The sequence below is a fragment of the Mesoplodon densirostris genome, chromosome 19, assembly GCF_025265405.1.
Source record: "Mesoplodon densirostris isolate mMesDen1 chromosome 19, mMesDen1 primary haplotype, whole genome shotgun sequence".
NCBI lineage: Eukaryota > Metazoa > Chordata > Mammalia > Artiodactyla > Ziphiidae > Mesoplodon > Mesoplodon densirostris.
Genome location: NC_082679.1, coordinates 35401378 through 35427472, shown reverse-complemented (window position 1 = coordinate 35427472; position 26095 = coordinate 35401378). Strand labels below are relative to the sequence as shown.

General features: G+C 40.0%; 1 protein-coding gene across 2 annotated transcripts in view; it reads right to left on the bottom strand.

The window, feature by feature from the left end:
- Positions 1 to 26095, bottom strand: part of FTO (FTO alpha-ketoglutarate dependent dioxygenase) — a 378421-nt gene that overhangs the window by 194708 nt on the left and 157618 nt on the right. For both annotated transcript variants that reach the window (XM_060084496.1, XM_060084497.1), the window contains exons 6-7: positions 18142 to 18285; positions 11349 to 11468 (exon numbers count right to left, since the gene is read on the bottom strand). In XM_060084496.1, the coding sequence (XP_059940479.1) occupies positions 11349 to 11468; positions 18142 to 18285 (264 nt within the window). The remainder of the gene's footprint in view (positions 1 to 11348; positions 11469 to 18141; positions 18286 to 26095) is intronic.

Sequence of the window (26095 nt, the reverse complement as noted above, 5' to 3'; positions counted from 1 at the left end):
GGCTTAGATCCCCCCAAGGAGCCAAGTCAGCCTCATGGACTTGGCCTCAGCAGTTCTGCTGCTTATAAAATGACCAAACTTCTCCCTTTGTTCTGGCAAAAGACTTCCTGTGAGAAAGCAGTAATCCTTTAAAGCTTTCCAGTCCAAAGGTCTCTCCTGGTTTGTATTCCTACCATCCCCACCCCCCAGAGGAAAAGCTCAATCACATCACAAGGCATTTCTTGGTTCCAAGATGTACTGGATCTCAAGGACTCCTGGTGAGGAGAGAAAACTGGTCATCTGAACATTCTTTCCTGGGATCTGTCTGAAGTGTAGACAAGCAGCAAAGATGAATATTAACATGCCTTCCATCATCAAAAGCTATTGCATACCCAAAGGATGATAAATATTTTAATCAGTTTTCAGCTTGTCTAGCAGAAGTCAGTTTGCTCCTCAGAGATTTCCCTAGTTCTCTACCCCACACCTGTCCAGTTCACGCCACTTTCCCTATCTAACTTGGGAAATTAGTCATGAAAAGTCCAAGCTCTGTTGGGGAATTCATTTAATTTTATGACAACTGCACTCTATTAAGTTTTTCAAGAATAGGGAAATCTAAAATACGGAGAATGCTAACAAATGAGGCAAAAACACCATGATTCTAAGTTTTCACAGCACTATTACTCGGGGAAACTTAATAACCTACTTACATCTCTCATTTTTTAAAAAAAGAGTTTTCATATTCGCATAAGTTGTTCGCCAGTGATTGCTCCATCTTCACAGTGTAAATGCCAAAGGCATAAAACAGAACATTCTGGTACATCCTCTGTGCTCTTGATATTATTATTACTTTTTAATGTGCAAGATGTTTTGGGGGTACTGCTAGGAGGGTTACGTTGGTTTAAAAATAAAACTAACCCCAAAATATTCCTGGGAAGCAGGACCTAACATTTGAGGAAAATGTACAGAGTTAAAAAGAATGTATTGCAGGCTATGCTATTGAGCCTGAAAGTGAGGAAATGGCAAGGCTGGAATGCTGACCCAACATGAATTTATTTTTGTTTGTTTTGTTTTGTTTTGTTTTGTTTTGGCTGAACCCAGGCCCCCTGCAGTGGAAGCGTGGAGTCCTAACCACTGGAATGCCAGGGAACTCCCCATTTCTTTTTTTTTAAATTGAAGTATAGTTAATTTACAATGTTGTGTCAGTTTCTGGTATACAGCAAAGTGATCAGTTATACATACATACATACATATATATATATATATATATATATATATATATATATATAGTTATTCAGAGTCTTTTCCATTATAGGTTATTTATAAGATATTGAATATAGTTCCCTGTGCTATATAGCAGGTCCATCCTTGTTGTTTATCTATTTTATATATAGTGGTGTGTATCTGTTAATCCCAAACTCCTAATTTTCTTTAACAAGTTAGGGGTCGATTACCTACTAAATATCAGGCACTGTTCTAAGAGCTGGGGAAACAATAGTGAATAAAACAAAGTCCCTGCCCTCATGAGGATTCTATAAGTAGAGGCAGACCGTAAACACATACACGGTATCACGGCAGGCAGGGGAGAGCAGTAGGAGGCAAAGCAGAACAGAGCCACTCTTGCTCTGCAACCAGAGAGGGCTTAGTCAGAGAAAACCCTCTCCAAGGAGGGACAGCAGTAGAGAGTTGGGAAGCAAGTGACAGAGTGAGTCAGGAGAAGGAAGAATGTGCCAGACAGAGGCAACAGCAAATGCAAAGGCCCTGAGGCAGGAGGAAACCGGGTATGTTCTAAAGACAGTAAAGAAGGCTAGAAGGAGGAGGGGGAGGGGGGAAAAGACTTAGGTGGGGAGAGGAGGGAGTGGGTGGACAGATCCTAGAGGGCACTAGGCCCCTCACAAGGAAGTTGGATTTCTGAACGGGATGGTGAGTTTGGGCCAGGGCAGTGAAATAACCTGACATACTTGAAAGGAACACTCTAACAGGGGTGAACGTGTAAGGGGTAGAAATAGGGAGGTTATTTACACCAAGGTAGTAGCACAGAGGGTGGTAAAGAATAATTAGATCATGAATCTATTTTGAAAATAGAGCTAACTGGATACACTGATAAATCAAGAGATAAATCAAGACAACTCCAAGGTTTCTGGCTGTGCAATACTGTGCAATGCTGGGAGAAAGGCTAGGGGGAATTATGGGAATCAAGAGTTTGGTTTTGGATTTGTTACATTTGAGATACTTATTACTAGACGGCTGAAGAGGGCACACCTTTCCCAACTACGGTTCAGGTGGCCCAAGATATGAGACCCCAGAACCAAGAAAATACTAATTTATTACAAGGAATGACATAACCCACTACTTTCGTCCATTAAAAAATTCACTGGTGGGCTTCCCTGGTGGCGCAGTGGTTGAGAGTCCGCCTGCCAATGCAGGGGACACGGGTTTGTGCCCCGGTCCGGGAAGATCCCACATGCTGCGGAGCGGATGGGCCCGTGAGCCATGGCCGCTGAGCCCGCGCGTCCGGAGCCTGTGCTCCGCAACGGGAGAGGCCCGCGTACCGCAAAAAAAAAAAAAAAAAAAAAAAATTCACTGGTAACCACATGAAAAGTTTATGACATTAAATAAAATACAAGCCTTCTTAATCCCTCAACATCTGTTAAAGAAGATCTGATGCATAATTCTGGGCAATTTCATAAGTGCTCATTTAAATTAATAACATTTAAGTTAGTGGGATATATAGTATCAAGCTACCACCTGTTCCAGGTCTTTATAACCAGAGCAGATTTGTCTTAAACACTGAAAATTAATTTTGAATACGGCCATAAGACTCCAGATTTTTATGTGAAGGCTAATTTTGTCAATCAATCAAAACCAAGCTGGAGATTATCTGAGATTTTTATACACATCAAGGAAAAATTTACAAATGAGATTGTCACAGATGGTTCCAGATGGGCTGTGATTGTGTAAGGAAATACCAAAAAGTTGATCATAATTTACGTGTTAGGGAAAAGACGGTGTTAAGAATATCATCTACAAATGATCACAGAGAGTCTTTCAGGAAGACCGAAAAGGCAACATATCAGTTTCCTTTGGTTTAAAAAAAAGGTCATTTTTTGCAGATGTCAATAAGAAGAGAGCAGGACGATGGTTATGTTACCCTTAATGCACAAAAGAGTCGACTTAATGTGTTCCCAGAGCTCTCTGGGATTTCGGCACTTGGAGCACGTTTGTCCATAGAGACATTTTTTGCAAAATATGGAAAGATTCCCAGCCCTGCCTCCCAAAGTATTTATTACCAGAGTAGCCCTGAGTTCCAGACCACTGTGAGTCCCTTTAGCTCCAGGACTGACCCTAGTTCTAGAGGAAGGGAAATGGGAAACAGGGAGGGATGCTGGCACTAAGGAGACTCAGTCAAATGACCTCTAAGTAAGGGGTCCAAAATTGACACCTGTTTACACTTCCTTCTAAAATCACTCCTGGTGATGACTTGCATGTGTCTAGTATTTTTATATTTTACGAGCTCTCTCATAGGATCATCAAAACACTTTTCTTCAGAAGGGAATAGTTTTAGGGACCATTCAATAACCACCTTGGGAAATAAGATCCTAAGACCTTGATTAATATTCCCAACAGTTGGTACATAGCCTTTGGAAATCTTGCTTCCCTTGCAAAACCGTAGGCCTGTCGGATTTTTTTGTTTGTTTGTTTTTAAAATCATTTCATTCCTTTAAACTGACCTTCTTCTAGAATATGTCAAAGATATTTATAAAAAGATAAATGACAGACTAGAGCTGAATTTACTGTCCCACTCCCTACCCCCCAAAACACCAGAGGAAATAAAGTATACATTTGTTTTATGCTCTATCTTTTCTAGGAAAAATGGAAAGTCCTACCACCCCAATCTGGTCCGAAGGTTTCTGAATTCACATCTGAAATGCTACGATGGTCTGCTAGTCAAAGCAATGCAAAATAAATTATAGCAGCTAAGGCTCCAATAGCTCCCCAGGGAAAACCAGTGGGCTCTTCACACCTTTACATCAATCTGAATTCCAGTGTAGTTAAAATTATATATAACAATAGAATTTGTCTACTTAAAAAATATGTCAAACATATGTGAAATGGGTGTGTGTGTGTGTGTGTGTGTGTGTCTGTGTGTTTATTAACAAATGCTAACAAAATGTAGCTAAAGCCTATGAAACTAGGCTCAAATAGAAACCTTGGCTGTTTATTCCATTTTTCTCTCCACAAACTAATAAGAGTTAAGAGAGATGGCAAGGCTTTCACTTGGAATCTCCCGGCTCCTGTTGCTTTGTCTCACCATCTTCAGCATTTTTAGCCTTTTTCTCATTGTGAGCAGAGCAGAGGCACTGGAACAATCCTCTTAACATTCCTGGAATGTAACAGGCACATCCTAGTACTTGGTACCAATAAAGCTCAGCTCTCATACGGCTCATGGAAGGGTTAAAAACAGAAAGTCCTACCCACTGGTTTGCTCTGATGTTCCTGGAGATATTGTCACTGGATGTATCCTCAGTAGAATTCTATTCAACACCTCTGTCTTTAAGTACAAAGCTGTAGGCTGTAGTAGCTTTAAGAAACATAAGTATCCCTTTTTTCTGCTGCACAGTATCTGTGTGTGAAATTCTCTAAAGGGGTTTAAGTATTTACCCTGAACACTATCAGACGCTTTCTGAAATTTTCCTTATCCAGTTGCAAAAACACTTCAAAGAGAATCATAAACACAGCCCTTTGTGCTTTCCATGCACATTCTGTTTCTGAGGCTTAAGCCTGAATTCTCTTGGAATTGTAAATTTCTTCCCAAAGAGACAGGATTCACAACACTTTTTTTTTCTTAATTCATTAAGTCTGCAGCAACAAAGGAAAAAACTGGAAAAATCTGAGAGAAATCCAGAAGGCAATCAAAGGCATCAAAACCTGTTCGAAATTCATTGTTAAATTATATGTACAATTTCCCCCCAGATATTTTACTCTTAATAGAATGATACGGAGGTGTGGAATTGGAGTAGGGGTGGAGAGGGAGGCATATGGAAAGAACCAACCTTCAGTGAACACGTTTAAGGTAAGAAAAAATGTGAGCCGAGGGTTTTAAGACACTATAGCTGAAAAGTTACTTTTTTCTTTTCTCCAAATTTCCAAAGCTAAGCAAACATAGAAGGTGCCAGAGCTCAGAGTCTGCATACACAATTTGAATTGTTGGGTGCTTGTGACTGTTTACCTGCCTCCAATCCACGCTTCTCCTGAGCCACTCAGCACTGTACCAGTCAAAAAAGTGAAAAGGGAGTTTAAAATTTCATTTAAAACCACTAGACATTTCACACCAGATCCTAAATTACTATAATATACTTTGCTCCTATATCAGAAATGCTAACACTGGAAAATGGAAGACAGGATTAATATTAGCAAATATAATTTAGTATATACATTAACGTTAAAGGGGAGAGATATATAAATATAATATATATATATATAGACATACACACACACACACACACACACACACACATATATAAGTTGATGACTCCACCATTAATATGGACAAAAAATTAACATTTATATTTACATCACTTTCTTCCTCACACCCCCAAAAATCTTTAATCTTGGAAGAAAGTTTAAAATGAACTTAGCTAACTGAACTATAATTAAGATGGCAAAAACCAGTATACCTCGCATATATTTCAGTATGTGAAAAAGCAGCCTTGTTCCTCTATTCAGTTACAAAGAATTTAATCTAAAGCACTGTGATGATAGCTTCATTAATCTCTCCAAAAACAAACAAACTGCTCCTCGGCTCAATCATTCCCCACCTTAGTGTAACCTATACTAAGAAGGGCTCAGCCAGACAGCAACGGACAGGCTCCATGGCCTGAGCTTTCCCAGATGATTTACACAGGCCAGAATGACAAGCTGAAAGGCATGACTCATCTTGAAATTAAACGATTACAACTAACTCCTAAAGGACAACTTTCACATTCTTAAGTATCTTTCTCTCTTAAAACTTTAACAACAAGAAACTGAACGGTATCAAATAAAACACCTACTCATTTTCCACATCTCTCTGCTCTCCGGTGCCAAATTTTAACATAAATGGGTAGAATTAAATGTAGCGGATAGCTTACCTAACATAATTATATGTTGTGTTTTACACTGTTTCAAAACGGATACATTAAAATAATCCAGTCTTGGCTCTGACCCACTAAAGTCAATAAAGGTTATTAAGGCCAACTGCCATGTAAATGCACTGCTATCCCAGCACGAGGACCTGTCAAGGCAGGAAATGCAATTCAAAACATTCAAAACGATCAGGATCTACCCTTGTCTTCTAGAAAAAAAAAAAAAAAAAAAAAAAAGCAATGAAAAAAGAAGGAGGAAATTTCTCTCCAGTACAAAAATCATCCGTACTTCTGAAAATGTTTACTCTGTAAAGTATTCTAGAATATTCTATTGAATTATACCAAATTGATCTTTTCTTTTTTTTAAGGTCAAAAGGAAATGAATAAATGTCATCAATTTAGAGGACATCACACCTAGCATTCTTTTCTGTATCACTGTGAATTCAGTAGTGTTAAAACATTTTTATAGGTAAAATAAATGTCAGTTTTGCAAAGTGCGATACCAGACCCTAAGAGACAAATGGCCTATCCGTTGAATCTTTGGCTACAGCAAGACTTCCTCACCTCACAGGAGAGTTTGGCTTTTCATATTTTTTACCCAGAAAGCAAAGCCTGTACAGTTTCTTTTCAAATGGTAACTGTCTCTTATCCTGAACAGTCTCCCCATAATACGCTAATCTTGGATGTGGGGTGGTGGGCTGGTTTTAAAAAAGAATAAAACACAAATACAAATATTTGAATAGTGTTAGTGTCATAATACCTTCTTGAAGGGCAAAATGAGACGAAAGACTAGGCTAACTTCCTAGGTTATAAGAAAGGGTTCTGGGGGGCTTCCCTGGTGGCTCAGTGGTTAAGACTCTGCCTGCCAGTGCAGGGGACACGGGTTTGAGCCCTGGTCCGGGAAGATTCCACATGCCACGGAGCAGCTAAGCCCGTGCGCCACAACTACTGAGCCTGCGCTCTAGAGCCTGCAAGCCACAACTACTGAAGCCCGTGCGCCACAACTACTGAAGCCTGCGCACCTAGAACCTGTGCTCCGCAACAAGAGAAGCCACCTCAATGAGAAGCCCTCACACCACAATGAAGAGTGGCCCCAGCTCGCCACAACCAGAGAAAGCCTGTGTGCAGCAATGAAGACCCAACGCAGCCAAAAATGGATAAATAAATAAATTAATTTAAAAAAAAAAAAAGAAAAGAAAGGGTTTTGGTGTTCTGGGCTTAATGGCTCATAACTTCATGAGGTAATATTCAGGGAAAATGTGGTATTTTATCAGAATGTCATTCAAATATAAGGTTTAACATTTACATCACAAGAGCATGCCCAGAGTAAAACTATCCTCGGGGAGGGAAACGTTAAGAATAAACAGTGTGATAAAAAAAATGTTGCTTGCTGGAACAGGGGATTGGCAGTGGAGGCTAGGGGAGTTATAGAGACAGCTGATTAAACTTTTTAAAATTTGTGACTGGTTATGACATGTGAAGCAATTACCATTAATGGAAGAAATGTGATTTCAAAGCTCATTTTCCGTTCTTCTTTTATATCCTACCTGAGACTACTCCTTTCCAACCACAAAGGAAAAAAATGAACACAAAGACAGAGAGGAATTACAACACAAGTCTCTTCCCTGGTATGAGGGCTGTCAAAGGTTGCTTTAATCACAAGCAAAAGGTGAAAAGTAATGTATATATTGCCCGAGGTTTTTTGTTTTATTTTCTCGCCAAAGGAGATCAATGCTATGTTGCAGAACAGACAAAATACATTAATTAGAGAAATCTTTCCACAACACACATGTGATTTTTACAATTCAAAACAGCATAACGATAAAGAAGAATCATTTGTCTAAAAGGATCATCATTTTGAGTCGTATATTCCCTGGAAGCAAAGTGAGTACATTCAGAAAGGCTGTTTGGCTTAGTCTAATTCTATAGAATCCAAATGTGCACCAAACACTGCACTTTTTATGTTAAATTGCTGTTGAATTTGTTAACCCACAACTGATTTCCTGTGTTATGGAATCTTGGAGATTACAGCTAACTTGAAGCAACAGGGATAATTCTGGACAGTTAATGGTGCATTTGTCTGCATTTTCCTGAAAGGCTTAGCATCTGGGGGCCTCAAACTGGTAGCTCAACATTGCCCCCTACTGCTCACAACTGAAAAAATATGAGGTGGGCTGGTACAAAGTAGGCATTTAACCAGCCAGTGCCAATTCCACCCAGAACACACAAATACCATATGGCACTGCACTAACAGCCACAGAACTGTAGACCTGCCCAATGATTATTCTCTTCTGTCTCTTCCAATAGCAAAAGTAAATTATTATGAATTTGCTAAAAGTCATTTAAAAAAAGGCTTGAAGCTGAAATTTAATTTAGAAGTGCCATTCCTTTTATCTTGGCCCAAACCTTCACTCTGCTGATAACAATCATCCTGAGACTTGCTGAGACACAGAGGCCATTGATTTCACTCAGAACACTTAGTAATGCCACACCAACTGCAAGGAAACTCGCTCTGGAGAATTCCCAAGACTGTTCTTCTTTTTAGTATTTTTACACAAGAGTTATAAAGGGAGACAGTCGACCTAATGTGCCATCACCGCCAAATTTAAAAATATATAAATAACTAAATAGTTTAAGTGAATTCATAATGAACATCACTGGTAAGCTCACAAAACCAAAGATTTCACTTTAAAAAAAAAAAGCCCTTGAACAAAAAGCAATACAAAAACATTAAAAAAAAAATCAGTGAGTTTCTTTCTTATTTTGCCAACTCTAATTGTTTAATTGTTAGAGTTTGCCAGCTCTAATTCCAAGAATTGTCAAATTACAATCCCAAAGTCAAACTGATGTCTTAGTGTCAAGGTTCAGCAAGTAAAGAAGTTCTAACTCAGATGCAAACAAAACCAGAATTACACGGTGAAAAAGAAACTCCCTAAAAATGAAGCTGCCTTTATGTCTACATCCCATAAAAATGGAGCATACTCTACACAGGCTAATTTTAGGAACAGAACTAACTGAGGAAATTTCAGCATGAACTTTTCATTACCTCCAAACCCAGTTTTACAATGCTCCACTTTGCACTGATTCAAGTCTTTGGAGAAATCCATTTCTGTGATACTGTTAGTACACTAAAAGGATTACAACATTCCTCCCCCCCCCCCACCCCGACATATATTCATGAAAAGGCACGGTTTAAAGATTTAAGGAAATGTCTGAAAAGCAGAGACTTCTGGACTCTGACCCAGACTTTCAAACTGGGGCCCCTTCAGGGTTGTGACTTGATATTTTCATTATTATAAAAGAGGGATTAGCAATAACTACCCATTTTTGCAAATCAGTTCACTGTTTCTAGCACATCTCAAAGTCTGTGCAGTGGTACTCTCTCAAGAGTTCATCAGGCTTTTATCACTTTTCCACTACATTCCAAACCTGACGATTTGGAGGTAGAACAGTGCGGTGATACATGGCATGACCCTAGAGCCAGTCTTCCTGAGTTCTCATCCCAGCTCCCCAACTTAGTTGTATGACCTTGAGGAAGTCAGGTAAACCTTCTGTGCTTCAGTCTCCTCATGTGTAAAATGGGGGAAAAATACCTACTTTATGGGGTTGTCATAAAAGTTAAATAAAATAGTGTCTGGTACTTAATAAGTATCACATAAGTATTTGCTATTATTACTATTGTTTTAATTTAGACTTACTCCAAGTGGCCTCAACTTGCCTTCTAGCTACATTTCCTACTACACATCCCCTGAATCCAGTGCTCTGATCACACTGTACTTCCCCACTCCTGATCTTGTTTTTACAGCTCCTGGGGCCTAATGCTTCTCTCTGAATGCCTTATCCGACCCTACTTCTCCCCACCCAAGGTCCCCAAAAGCCACATCTGCTGTTTCACAACTGTCCCAGCTCCAGTGCTCTGAATTTAATACTCCGGCCTCTGGATGGTGATTTTTTTTTTTTAAATCTCTATTACAGGATTTCATTTTAGCTAATGCAACACCTGGCTATATTCATGCTTCTCTCCTTGTTCAACGGAATGTAGTGGTTAAGAGCACAAGCGACAAAGCCGGGCTGCCTGGGTTTCAATCTCGCTCTGCCACTTACTCCATGACCTTGGGCGAGGCACTTAATTTCTCTAGGGCTTGGTTTTCATGCCTATAAATTAAGGTTCATAACAGTTTCTGCAACTCACAGGACTGTTGTAAGAACTTTAAAAGTTAACACAGGGAAAACTCTTAGAATAGTGTCTGGTGCATATAAAAATGCAAATGAAGTTTAGGAGTTGTACTGTTCTCATCGTCGCTTCCCAGTGTATATCTAACACGGTGCCTTACATATCAGAAACGCTCAATAAAGGTTCACTGCACTGAACTAAGCTTGTACTGACAAAATCCTTGGCTGTCCCCACTACCTTCCCAAGAGTAACCTAACTCACTAATTTAGACATTTTTGTCTTTATTTATTTATTTTTTAATTAAAGTATAGTTGATTTACAATGTTGTATTAGTTTCAGGTGCACAGCGAAGTGATTCAGTTATACATATATATATAAATCTAGGGGCCCCTGGTGGCGCAGTGGTTAAGAATCCGCCTGCCAATGCTGGGGACACGAGTTCGAGCCCTGGTCCGGGAAGATCCCACATGCCGCGGAGCAACTAAGCCCGTGCGCCACAACTACTGAGCCTGCGCTCTAGAGCCCGTGAGCCACAACTACTGAAGCCCATGCGCCTAGAGACCGTGCTCCGCAACAAGAGAAGCCACCGCAATGAGACTCCAGTGCACTGCAACGAAGAGTAGCCACTGCTCACCGCAACTAGAGAGAGCCCGCGTGCAGCAACGAAGACCCAACGCAGCCAAAAATAAAATAAATAAAATTAAATTAAAATAAATCTATTCTTTTTCAGATTCTTTTCCATTATAGATTATTATAAAATACTGAATATAGTTCCCTGTGCTACACAGGTCTTTGTTGTTTATTTTATTTATAGTAGCATGTATCTGTTAATCCCCAACTCCTCATTTATCCAGCCCCGCCTCCCCTTCCCCTTTGGGAACCGTGTTTGTTTTCTATGTCTGTGAGTCTATTTCTGTTTTGTAAATAAGTTCATTTGTATCATTTTTTTTTAGATTCCACATATAAGCAATATCATATGATACCTGTCTTTCTCTTGCATTTACCCATGCAAATTAGGCAGCCGAGGATTGCCAGAGCACAACATCCCAGGAAATCCGGTCCCAGATACTTACCAGGCCTTCCATCTTCTTCCACAGCTCTTCCAGCTGAGTCATAGGTTGACACCACCAATCGGTGCACCTTTTGTATCGAGTGCCTTGAAACCAAAACTGTCTCAGCCACTCAAACTCGACCTGGGGATCATAAAGACAAGACTGTGGTTATAATGCCCCCATGATGGACCATCAAGGACAGTAAACTTCGTCACTCAGTTCTCCTCCAGTAACTTCACAGCCATAGGGTGAGAAAAGGTGAGAAAAGCTCAGCCTAACCAGTTCCCAATATAACTCGGAGTCTCCTGAGCCTTTTTGCAAGTCAGGAAGAGAGTAGTCTTAAAGCTTACTGAGGGCTTCTCTGGTGGTGCAGTGGTTGGGAGTCCACCTGCCTATGCAGGGGACACGGGTTCGTGCCCCGGTCTGGGAAGATCCCACATGCCGTGGAGCGGCTGGGCCCGTGAGCCATGGCCGCTGAGCCTGTGCGTCCAGAGCCTGTGCTCCGCAACGGGAGAGGCCACAGCAGTGAGAGGCCCGCGTATCGCAAAAAAAAAAAAAGCTTACTGAGACAACCCAGGTCAGGCTGGGGAGGGAGTTTTCAGTCACATTCATCACTCGGGCATGAGGAAACTATAAGTCAATCAACAACAAATCCTGAGATCCTAAAGTTTACAGCAGCCTGCACTGTGTAGGATGGGAAAGATATAATCAAACAAAATATGTTTTCATTAAATATCTTTCTTAAAGAACTAGTATTAAGAGCAAAACACAGCCACATATTAGAAGATATCAATTTTAAGTTTCTTAGATCTAAAATAAACAAAGAATTTACCCATGGGCCAGGAGGAGCTGGTGGTAACATCAACTCAGATAACTTGAACAATATAAAGTTAATTATGGCAGCATAAAACCTACGGAGCCATTTAAATTGTCACTTTCAGTTCAGTCAGGGCAAATGACAATAGGTAAAAAGAACAGTAAAAACACTAATAATTTATTTTCCTTCCTATGAACCTACTACGGTAAACTTCAAATATTTGCCTCCTTAGCATCATTCTATTCTAGCCAAACCCCATTATTCATTTGATAATCCATTCCCTTCCCCAGTCTCAGTCCATGTGGTCTGGGTAAAGCTCCAGCTCTTATACCAGGAGTGGAACGTGCAACCCAATCTGAGCCAATCAGCCCACCACACTTCTCTTAGTCACATAACTGGGTTTGGGGGAAACAGGCATATGTTCAATCAAAATAAGTCTTGAGACTGTCAGAAGATACAGGAAGAGGATTCTTCAAACATTTTGCAGAATGGGAAGAATGGAGGCAACACAGTAGGAAGCAGCTGCAAGATGAACAGTTAAAAACCAGGTCCTGGTGGCATCAACTGACTCTTGATCAAGCTATTCCTGAAGCCCTTTCTGCTTAAACTAATTCGGGCTGAGTTTTCTGCTTCCTGCAGTTGAAATAATCCCAATACGTGTAGGTGAGAGGCTGAGTAAAGCTTTGAAAGAATAAGAAATTGTTTCCTATTTATGTTCTTTCACTCATCTCCAACTTGAAAATCAAATTTTACAATCAAAGTACAACTTCATTCATCCCAAAGCTCTTTCTACCTCTGTTGTCTAAAGAAATGTAGAGCTTTCACAGCTTAATGTTGAGTAAGGTTGGCTTTGCTAAGGTAATCATGTTCCATATACAGGCACAGAGCTATTATAATCTTCACCTGTTACCACAAAGAATTTTTTTTGTTTGTTTATCCATATTGAACTTTCATGAGGCAAACAAAAGCAACTTGTGAAGATTTAACAATGGTGAAAATGGCTCAAATAACTAATCTGAGAACACCAAGTCATATGAAAGGGTTTTAGTTTACATTAACTAAATGTTTGTTTGATATGTAGAACTGATTTCAGTTAAAGCTGTTTAAACAGAAAAAAAAAAGAGGAATGTAGACAATATTCAGACAATAGTTGCTAAACCTTATCTGCAGTATTAAAAGACAGTGGTTAACAGAGGTAAACTTAACTGCTTTGAAAGGAAAATGAATACAAGTGTAGTTCAACTTCTCTTTAGATGCAGGTTTAACAACATTATTTGTTACAAGAAAAGAAGAGTTCTTTTTAATAGATTTCACATAAAATTTATTCACACTATAGGAACCTGTCAGCAAAGCATCAAGCCCTATGTTTGGGAGAGCTGAAAGGGTTTTTCTCTCTTTGGGCTGGTTTTTTCCATTATAAGAACAAAACGTATAAACCGTGGCAACCATGATATCCCAGGAAACAAAATAATTATCATATGTAATTAGTTCATTCAGCCTTTAAAGGTACAATAGAGTCTGGATTTCAGTAAATGAAAACTCAGAAGCAAGGAGAGGGGCATACCTGGAAACTCTGCTGTTGGACAAGAGAGCAAAGAAAGACCCTGTCCATTTTAGTAAATAATAATGACTTTATCTTCCTCCTTAGATGCCCAACTATCTTTTGAAGCAGACAGTGTCATGGTTAAGAATAAGGGTTCTGGAGTCAGTTCAGATCTGGGCTCCACTACTGAATAGTTCTGTCATCTGTAAAATAAGGATAATTACATAATCACCACATAGGTTTGTGGTGAGGATTAAGTGGGTTAATAATGAACAGCCGACCATATGCCAGGCACTTGGTAGATACTAAGAAAACAGACCAAATGAGGCCACAAGGCCCACCACTTACTGTCCTCAAGAATCTCACAATCTTATGAAATCTTCTGAGCAAGAGAAGTTTTAACAATCATGTCAATTCATGCCCACCCCCGTTCCACTGAAGCCAGTCAGAAAAGTTCAACCCTGAAACTTATTTTCAGGGTTGAACAGAGTTTATTTTCAGGGGTGGAAGTACTGCCCATGAGATACAATCTTTGTGGGCATCAAACCCATTGGCATCTATTTTAATCAACTCCATAACCTGACTTTTTCACTTCGATGTTGTGGGCAAAAAATATTACAGGATATTCATCAAGTGCCACCTTCACCAGTGCTAACACTGCCAAGAGAAGCAGTTGCCTCCCTCCTTAAAATTAATTAAGGAAGCAAAAAATATTTCCAGTTGCTTGATTCAGTTTGGGTTACCAAAATAAAAAGGTGTGCACCCCTCCACCCCAAACTCTGGGGATGAGGAAGGAAAGCTGCAGCCGCAGGGTGGATGCTGCATGAAAACCAAAGGGTCAAGATTCAGAACAGAACAGAAGCTTTATTACTTCAAGGCTAAAAAGAATCACAGTCTCACCATACTCACTGACTGATAACATGCTAGCCATGACAGGAGGAGGGTCTTCATCCCTTCTCTAGAGTGCAGTCCCTCCCGGGAGGCTCACAGCTTCCAGAACTCTCTTGAGGTGCTCTCAGGGCTCATGATGCTTCTAAAACAAACTCCCAGGTTTCAGACATGCACTTAATAGAAATTCACTATTATTCAATCTTTGGTGCAGTGACAATACAAAGATACCTAATGCCCACAGGTATCAGAAGGCACACTGACAGCCTAGGGAGCTTGCAGGATCTTGAAGGGCCTTCTGAATCATCAAAGAAAAATGAACACACATTCACAATAGTGTTAGTTACGTAGCTGTGACCCAGAGAAACATCTCTAGAACCTTCCTATTTCACCTGCACCTGCCTTCTCCATGGAATAGTCAAAAAGCAAAAGGTCAGGGCTTCCCCGGTGGCGCAGTGGTTGAGAGTCTGCCTGCCAATGAAGGGGACACGGGTTCGAGCCCTGGTCTGAGGGGACCCCGCATGCCGCGGAGCAACTGGGCCCGTGAGCCACAATTGCTGAGCCTGCGCGTCTGGAGCCTCTGCTCCTCAACAGGAGAGGCCGCGATAGTGAGAGGCCCGCGCACCGGGATGAAGAGTGGTCCCCGCTTGCCACAACTAGAGAAAGCCCTCGCACAGAAACGGAAGACCCAACACAGCCAAAAATAAATAAATTAATTAAAAAAAGAAAAAGGTCAATCAAGAAAAGCTTTTCTCCTAGAAATGTCTAGAAAAAGTCTGAAGGGGAAGCACAAACAGAATCCACCCACCTATGTGAACCTTAGTCACTGGACACTTAGGCACTGGGGAGCAAAGTTTGTAATATTCCAAAACTGTATTTCTGAGTCACCACAGCACTGTATAGTTGGAAATCATTTCCAACATTCTTACAGGTAAGCAAATGACACCTACTTCTGCCAAGTTAGTTTGGGTTCTTGATTTGGTCCCAGGTCAGCTTATGCATTTCCCTCAAGATGCCCATTGGGCATCATGCCCATCATGCCTATGTGGGAACATGCCCATTGGGGTCAGTGCTCACTGTAATAAATGAAATAGGTTTTTTCATGGAGAAAGACATTAGACCAGGAAGAGATGCTAAGGTCCAGTCTACAAAGAGCTACCCAATGAACGCCCTTTCCCAGTAGCTGTAAGGAAGATGCAGGTCTGATCAGAACAAAATGAGAACCAAATGATGACATCACACAGTACCTTTTCCTAGGTGAAATTTACTAGGTGACAAGACTGAATTCCATATTTTATGATTTTTAAGAAGGAAAACAGACTATTTTATCAACACAGAGGAAGGTTCTGCTTATACCTCACCAAAAATCTTTTTAAGCATCTTAAATTGGAAAAAAAAAATCTTCTTAAGGTACTCAGTTCCAATCTCCAAAGTCCCCAAATTGTTTAGCTAGAAACTACCTAAGACAAGGAAAATCAACCACTTCTAAACCGACACAGCCCAGAAGTCTGCAGACATGAAACCAAGGGCTTCATGCTATAATTAGTCCAGCAAAGGCACATGGCCTTTAAGAAAGACGAAAGCAAACAATAAGAACCGTGGAAAGGATTATAGACATTTGTGCTCGCATTCAACAACAGAACCCAGAAAAGCATGAGCGTGCCAACTTGCATGGCAAAAGGAGAGTATCTGATGATGTGCCCTGACATACGGAATTCATTCTGAAAGTAAGAAGATGACCTTGAAGAATCAAAGACTGGGGGATGAGAGAAGACGGGCACACATGTTACTCAGATTCAAGACCTCTCTATTCAAGCCGAGGAGCAGCTCATAAGATAAGTAAATATCTTTTTAAAGATATTACATGGCATTGTGGGAACACTGTTCTCCTCTGCTCAGACCCCCTCAATGGCTCCCTATGACCCGCAGAGTAAACAGAAAAGTCCTTGTCCTTACAGACACCTCCAACGACTGATACAATCTGCGGCTCCCCATCCCCTCACACCACCTCCGTGACCTCATCTCCTGTAACTACCAGCCTCACTCCCACCACTCACAGCGGACCATCCCTGAACTAGTCCATGAACACCAGGCATTCTCCCACCCGCACGGCCCCTGCAGTGGTGTCTCCCTCAGCCTGAAACGCTGTTCCCCAGATAACCACGTGGCTCCTTTCCTCAACCTCCTTCAAGTCTCTGCTCAAAGGACATCTTGTCAGCGGGAGTGTTCTCTGCTTCTCTCAGTCGCCACTACCTTGCCCTGTTTGGTTCTTCCTGTACCACTTATCAACTTCTAACATACTATATAATAAACTGATGTAGTGTGTTTATTACTTATTGTCATCTCCCTGCACTAGAATGTCTATTTTATTTACCAACCTATCTGAAAGCACCCAGAAAGAGTGCCTTGCGTGTGCTCAGCAATTATTTGAGATGACTGAGAACATTTTTGTATTCCAATTCTCCACCAATCCTTCTAATTATATCAAAGAAAAATTCTTTGATTGATGATAATCTTCAAAGATTCTCTACCACTTGGTAATCTCTTTTTGACTTTCAATGTTTGTTTGTTTGTTTTGAGGTATTATTTACCCAGCATAAAATTCACCCATTTTCAGTGTAGAATTCAATGACTTTTAGAAAGTGTAGGAAGTTGCACACTAATCTTCCTTCTTAACATGAAGAATAGAGACTGTAGGCTCAGAACCTTCTCCAGCCAAAAGCATCTGCTGGAATAGTATAACATTGCTGTTTTCACAGGCTAGAGTTTTCTGGTTACTTTTTCTTTTGGCTAGTGATACCAGCTTTCCACTTAAAGGTGGTAATATAAAGCTTCCTTTTTAAAAAATTTTATTTACATAAAAATGAGTTGATTCTTTTAAAAGTATTGAAGAGATAACAATATATGTAGTCCAAAGACACAGCAAAAATTGAAAACGTATTAATGAAACTAACAAAGTTTTTGAAACACTGACTCGTGGGATCCAGACATGCTGGTCCCACAGACTGCAGAACTGCTACTAATTTCCTGAACAAAAGGCAAGGCTCCCAGGGTCCACCTGCTCCAAGGATCCACCTTCAGTTTCCATCAGTCCTTGCTGGAAGATTATCCTTCATGGGTCTCTTGTTTGTGTTTCTACATGTCTTGCCCTTTGCTTCACACTCTCATTGCAAGGATGTCCTTATAGTGAACACGCTTGCAAGACAGAGTTTCTCCCTCCAGAATAAAGGGTAGTATTGCTAACAGACTTGGAGGATAAAGCTGTGTCTTGATCTGGAGCAAATGACAGACATGCCTACTGCCCATCATGGAAGAGTCGGGTTACCTCAGCTCAGGCTCCTCTTCTAGAACACAACCCCTCCAAGTGCACATGCTATCCAGCCCGCTGTGCGTTACCCTGTGGAAACAGAGGCTTGGAGACCTGGCACAAAAATGCTGATGCCCTGGCTACTGCTATTGTAAGTAATGAACCATCTTTTGTCTCTTATACTCATAGCAAACTGTGGCCGAATAACTTGTTAGCTAGCAAGTAGGAGAGAATTTTCACAGTTCTTGGAAGTCCTTACCTCGTTGTGGATTTCTTCTCCGTGTTTCAAAACCACTGGCTCCAAGGATTTCAAAGAGACTTCACCATTGTCTGCCTCATCACGGATATTCTGCAGGGCCAACTGGCAGCGCTGTAAGATGTAATCCAAGGTCCCTGTCGAGCACTGCAGAGATAGAATCAGCCACCGAGATGGTAAGCAAACTCCAAGGTTACCATCCCTCTCTTCCTAGGACGTCTGTCCCCTTCCCGGACCTGTCGTCCTCACAGGTAAGCCTATGCTCCTCAACTTAAGAATGACTCTATTTGTAGTTTTTTAAGGAACCTCCATACTGTTCTCCATAGTGGCTGTACCAATTATGACCCAGCAATCCCACTACTGGGCATATACCCTGAGAAAACCATAATTCAAAAAGAGTCATGTACCAAAATGTTCACTGCAGCTCTATTTACAATAGCCCAGAGATGGAAACAACCTAAATGTCCACCATCAGATGAATGGATAATGAAGATGTGGCACATATATACAATGGAATATTACTCAGCCATAAAAAGAAACGAAATTGAGCTATTTGTAATGAGGTGGATGGACCTAGGGTCTGTCATACAGAGTGAAGTAAGTCAGAAAGAGAAAGACAATACGGTATTTGTATGCTAACACATATATATGGAATTTAAGAAAAAAAAAGTCATGAAGAACCTAGGGGTAAGACAGGAATAAAGACACAGACCTACTAGAGAATGGACTTGAGGATATGGGGAGGGGGGAAGGGTAAGCTGGGACAAAGCGAGAGAGCGGCATGGACATGTATACACTACCAAATGTAAAATAGATCGCTAGTGGGAAGCAGCCACATAGCACAGGGAGATCAGCTCGGTGCTTTGTGACCACCTAGAGGGGTGGGATGGGGAGGGTGGGAGGGAGGGAGACACAAGAGGGAAGAGATATGGGAACATATGTATATGTATAACTGATTCACTTTGTTACAAAGCAGAAACTAACACACCACTGTAAAGCAATTAGACTCCAATAAAGATGTTAAAAAAAAAAAAAAGAGTGACTCTAGTAGCTTTCTCCTTGGGCTCTGTGCTGCCAGCTTGACCATCACCTGGGTCACTCATCTTGTTGCTTTTTATAACATGGGCTTCATACCTCCAAAGAGTAGGCTCCCTGAAGGCTAAAGCCCTGTTTCAAAATGTATATACTATACATATACTGCAGCACCTAGAACTGAGTCTTAAATATAAAAGAAACGTAATAAGTAGTTATTGGGGGAATAACTAATTAACCAAGAAGTCAAGAACACTGACTTTATCTCAAGTGCCCTGCACCTAACAATGGGGGAGAAAAGGTAACCAGACTGTAGAACTGGTTCAAAAGTACACAAAATAGAACAGCAATGGGGAAAAAAATGAAGTTATAAACACAGGGCAAAGAACTCATTTTCCTTTCCTGCGAAAAGCATACACTAGGCACTTGCAAGTCTGCCTTGGCAGAATAGATTCTTCAAATAATGGAGAATATGTGGTTCATACCCTCAAGGCATATTGAAAGGCATAACTTAGTACCTGGGTATCAGCAAAGGCACAGATAACTAGTCCATCCCTCTCTAAGTCTGTGGGAGCAAAACAGAGGTCAAATGGACAAACTCCTTCTTTGAATGAGCATATGTCAGAAAAGAAGAGGATGCAGGTGGAGTGTGCATCCGTTTGTTTTGATAAGGACACGATTTCCTAGAGTGAGAAAACGCCAGCTGTAAATATCCTTTAGACCCAATGAGGGAAATGTCTCCCCGGAGTATTTTTATTTTAATATTTACCATTTAAATGGATCCCTTCGAAATAACCTTGAAGGCTAATCCCGTGGTACAAAATTTCTTTGCACAGTTACTGACACTTGATACAATGTGACCTGGGCATGCCTGGGGGAAAAAATGAAGTTTCTGTGCCAAAAACAGAAGCTTGACTAATATGTATTTTCATATGAAGATCCCAAAGTGTGGGGAGCAGAAGGGCAGTGGCTCCAATTTACTACAAAGATAAAACAAAACATGGAAATGAATTGCCACTCACTTCTGTCCCACAGACAACCCTACAACATTTTTTTAAATGACATTCTGTCTATAAACATACTCTACCTGCACCTTTACTTCCCCAAGTATGGAGTAACCTACATAAGAGGTAATTAATTGAAATGCCATCTACTATAATAAAAGATTAAAAACAACACAAAATTTCCCATCAATAAAAGACCAGTTAAACAAACTCTGGTGGAGCCATGATTGCAACCCAAAAAAAGGAGGGGGGAATATATATATTTTTCCTGGGTGATTAGAGTTCATCTGATGTAAAGAACCTATAATCAGGCCTGGTTTTTTGGGAGGGCATGGGGAGTGGTAACAGTTTTATTGAGATATAAAATTCACATGTCATAAAATTTACCCACTTAAAACATACAATTCAATGTCTTTTAGTATATCCACAGAGTTGTGCAACCATCACTACAGTTAACTTTAGAACATTTTTATCACTCCAGAAAGAAACGCTGTACCTTTTAGCAGTCACCCCCTCCCATTTCTACCAGCCTTCCCAGCCCTAGGCAACCACTAATCTACTTTATGGGTCTACAGATTTGACTACTCTGGATATTTCATATAAATGAAATCATACAATATGTGGTCCTTTGTGACTGGCTTTTTTCACTTAGTATATTTTCAAGGTTCATCCATGTTGTACATGTGTCAGTACCCCGTTCCTGTTTATTGCCAAATAATCATTCAACTGTACAGATATGCTGCCTTTTGTTTCTCCATTCGTTAGGTGATGAACATTTGGGCTGTTTCCACTTTTTGGCTATTATGAATTAAGCTACTATGAACATTCACGTACAAGTTTTCACTTCTCTTGGGTGTGTATACCTAGGCATGGAATTGCTGGGCAATAAGGTAACTCTGAATTTAACCTTCTGAAGAAGTGCCAGACCGTTTTCCAAAGTGGCTGCGCCATTTTACATTCCCTCCAGCAATGTATGAGGGTTCCAATTTCTGCACATCCTCACCAACACCTGTTACTGCGATTCTGATTATACCTATTCCAGCGGGTGTGCAGTGGTATGTCATTGTGGTTTTGATTTGCATTTGCCCAATGACTAATGATGATGAGCATCTTTTCATGTGTTTACAGGCCGCTTGTATATCTCATTTGGACACATGTCTATTCAGATCCTTTACCTGTTTAAAAAGTTGGATTATTTATCTTTTTAATCATTGAGCTGTAAGAGTTCTTTATATAAATCTAAATATGGGCACCTTATGAGATGTATGATCTGCGAATATTTTCTCCCATTCTGTCTTTTCATTTTTGTGATGGTACCTTTTGACGTATAAAGTTTTTAACTTTGATAAAGTCCAATTCACCTACTTTTTCTTTGATGGCTTATGCTTTTATATCATATCTTAAAAAAAAATTCCCTACTCTATAAGAATTGCATATTGATAAGTAATTATCATCAAGGTTTACTAAAATAAAACAAAACAAAAAGTGCAGAATAGGGGCTTCCCTGGTGGTGCAGTGGTTGAGAGTCCGCCTGCCGATGCAGGGGACACGGGTTCATGCCCCGGTCTGGGAAGATCCCACATGCCGCAGAGCAGCTGGGCCCGTGAACCATGGCCGCTGAGCCTGCATGTCCGGAGCCTGTGCTCCGCAACGGGAGAGGCCACAACAGTGAGAGGCCCACGTACCGCCAAAAAAAAAAAAAAAAAAAAAAAGTGCAGAATAGTGTGTAGACTACCATTTATATAAGAAATTTTAAAAATTACGTATGTGTTTACTTATATATGTATTAAGTATCACTGAAAGGATAACAAAAGTCTCATAACGTTGGTTGCCTCTGGGGAAGAGGAGCTGGCTGGTGTGAGGAGAAATAGGCTTTAACTGTACACTCTTAGGTACTTTTTGAGTTTTGAACCATTTGCATAACTACTTATTCAAAATATAATTATACATAGAATTTAAATTAAAAAAAACCATATATTCTGTGTTGCATCCCAAGAACATTCTGTCACAACCAGAAAAAAACTAAAATCAAATAAAGGTCGAGAGTCATCAGACATACTCTAGTCACATTTTTGCAACCAAAAACTGAATAGATTTCTTCTCTGATTAACTAAAATGAATTTCAGAACAACATTTCCTTAAGACAATCTGTTTCCTACATATTGTGAACAGGCAGAAAATAGCGAATCATTTTGTTTGGCACAGAAAAGAAGTCTAATTTAATACTGTATGAAGGAAAGGACATTTGTAGAACAAGTGAGGCCTATAAAGTTGCATGGATTTTTTTCCTCTCTGTATTGAGGGAAACCATACGTTAACTATAGTGTTGGAGAAAAAAATCTTTTCCCTCTTCTATTACTGAAAACAATAATATAAGATGAAATTAAAAGTTTTAAATAAGATACAAACATAATCCTGCCGTCATACTCTATTTTAATTATTTTTATTGCGTGTAATTCTTCACCCACACACAGCTGTAATGAATATATACATATCAATGTACATGCTACTTTTCACTGTTTGTACATAAGTATTCAAAACTACCATGGTCAATGCTGCTCAATGAGGTGACATTAGCAAGTCACATAATATAAAGGCATTAGGGTTCTGTCCAACTTTTCACTACTGTTAATCATACTAGATAAATATCTTTTTATATATACTTCCTTTGAACTATTTCCTAGGTTTGATTGCCCAAAACAGTGTTATGAGATCAAAGATATGAATATTTTTATGGGGCTTTACACATATCCCCATATAGCTTTCCAAAAAATATACTAATTAGAAAAACTACCAGTAGTGTATGAATGTACAGTTTCACTGTAACTTTACCAGTATTGAATATTATCATTTTTGATTTTTGGTAGAAATAAAAAGTTAACCTTAAAATGATGATTTTTTAAAAAAAATTCCTTTTAACTTTAAAGCCTGTATACACAGGATCATGTAAAACAGAGTCAGCAAACCTTTTCTTAAAAAGGTCAGATAGTAGATATTTTAGGCTTGCAGGCCATAAGGTCAGTGTTCAACTACTCAGCTCTGCCATGGTAGCTCCAAAGCAGCCATAAACAATACGTAAATAAGTGAGCGTGGCTGTGTTCCAATAAAACTTTATTTACAAAAAGAGCTGGCTGGCCCAAAGGCCATAGAATTTGCTGACCCTGATCTATAATATAGAAAGCAGGATAGTCACATCATTCACATTATGTATGTCTAATTAATAAAGTATCATAAGCTTGAACTGAAGTAGAGATAATATAAAAGATATAGATTTGGGATTATATTATCATTATTATTATTATCACTATGCATATCCACCTCTTTTTTAAAAATTAATTCACGCTCAAAATTTTTCCTAAAAATTAGAAGATACAAATACAGCTATGACTAAAGCAGAGAAAGCTAAACCTCAGGATATTTTGAAAGCCCTGCTACTTTAGTTAAGATGGTCCACTTGGAATAAAAGGAAGTAAGGCCAGAGGGGTACTTTTCAAACTGCATTCTGAATGTGTGTATTTATCACAGGAGGTGGAGAAGGAAAGGTTTCCTGATCTCTCACAAGTTTTAGTCCCAAATTTACATTTGTCTGCTGGACCTCTCCTCTTGGCAGCTCTGACTCATCCTGTTCAAAACTGAACTACTGTCTTCCCCTCGTGTCTTAGATCCCTATTTCTACTTATGGTAATGTCATCTCCAAATCACCCAAGCTTGAAACCTCAGGGTCACTCAAAAGCCCGGCGCACGACAAGCATCCAATAAAGAGTTACTTGGTTAGTGTGTTCATTCATTCATTCACTCATTCATTCATTTGTTCATCCATTCATCCACGCACTCATTCATTCTTACATTCCTTCCTCCACTTCAATCAGTTGCCAAGTCTGTCACTATGTCTCCTACAGTAGTCAAGGGAATTTCTTCTTTTTTCCTGTTGCCATGACCTTAGTTCAGACCAACAGGTTTAATTGATGTCTCTATCATTTTCATCTTCTTAAAGACATCTCCAATATGTCACTATTACGATAAATAAATCATCAATAGCCCCCACCTGAACCAACTTAAGTTAAAACACACCTAACCTGATATCCAAGATCTTTCACAATCTAGTCATTCGGGGATCAGCCTTTATCTGCCAACACTCCCTTTCTGGCATCCTGGGATTCAGTCAAAGTTGAGCCACTCAGTACTCCCTTTGTATCCCCATCCCATTCCGATCACAAGATTTCCACCTAATGGGATGAGGACTCTTAAATGTCTTAAAATGTCCTAAAATCCCCTAATCCCTACATGTTCAAGTCTTACATGTCATGTCACTCGTGAAGCCTTATGCTGTTTGCTACTCTCTATTCTGCACTCTACCTGTTCACAAGTGTCTAAAAGGATACCTTGAGCACTGGAAATTTGAACGCAAGTTTGCAGAATGGATGAAAGAACTAAAATCACTTCCCTTCTTCTGAGTAGTAGCTTCCAGTTAATAGCAACACTTCCACTTAAAGACTCTTTGATGACTTAAGTTCTCCTGCTTTATCACATACATTCCAGTGTATAAATGGAGACCATAGCCTTCCACACAAAGAGCTTTGGTTGTTCCTGTCTCCTACTAGCTTTTCATCGGGATAACTGAAAAGACAGGAGTAGTAATAGCAGTAGCAGCAGCAGCAGCAGTAGTAGTCATTTAATAATAGTAGTAGTGGCTAACATTCTTTGAATGCATACTCTATACCCGCCACTGTTCTAAAAGACTTACACGTATTAACTCACTTAATCCTCACAAGAACCCTAGGAATTAGATATGATTGTTATCCTTATCAAATACATTTTGCGAAACTTCTTTTTCATCATTTTGTACCGACCCTCTGAGCACAGCACTAATCATCTCGTCCACTCTTCCAGATTGGATTAGGAAAGGTGCAGAGATACACATAAGTAGCCACATACTCAAAAGAATTCTTAGGAGAGTTCTAGCTAGAAAGACAGAGGTCTGTATCATCTTGTATTATACAAAAAAATGAAGTCTTTTTTGTACAATACAAAGCACATATCAGATGCTCTATAAATGCTTGCTCACTCTTTTTTGCCTTCCTTCACTCACTCCTTCCTTCCTTCCTAACAGAACTTACTTTTTTAGGTCTCTAAGATAATTATTTGTGTTTTTATCTATTTAATATTTGTCTCTCAAACTAAAATGGAAGTTCAGCAAAGCCTGTGGCCATACCTGTCATGTTGATGGCTCTCTCTCTCTCATGCCTCTAGTGCTGCTGGGCACAGAACAGACACTCAAATATTTAGATGAATGACTGAAGAGAAGAGAGAAGAAAGGGAGAAAAGGGGGAAGGAATGCTTGATGGACTTGCTGGCATCTTGATTTAAACAGACACGCGTGTCCTCTTTGCCACCTGGCAACATGACCAGTCCACTAGAAAAGCTACCTAAATACCAAAAGACATGACACTGCCTTATAGACTCACACAGTCTCAGGACTGGAAAGGTCTTGTGCTTGTGTTTCCCTGCCACTTTATTGTATCCTGTCTGCCCAACTTTCTCACACTGGTCCCCCTGTGGTACAATGAAAAGTCAAGCTATAAAAGCAAAGCACAGAAAACAAGCTCGGATACGAGGTCAACTTGTAATCCTTTTCATGATCATTCCCCTGCTCTCTGGAACACTTCTTAACTGAGCACACACAATACTCCAGGGTGACTACTAAAGGCTTCCCTCATCTCTTAAGTTTCCATTCTGAACTAGTCTAATCAGCTGACTATCAGCCACTACAAGTGGTGGCAGAATTTAGCAATAAAGTCTGGGTTAGGAACACAACTGGGGAGTTTGGAAATTCCCTGGCACCACTGTAACTTTCTGCTTAATTTACATTCACATGCCTGGAAGCCTGACCCAAAAGTTAAGGGAAATATAAATTCTCAAAC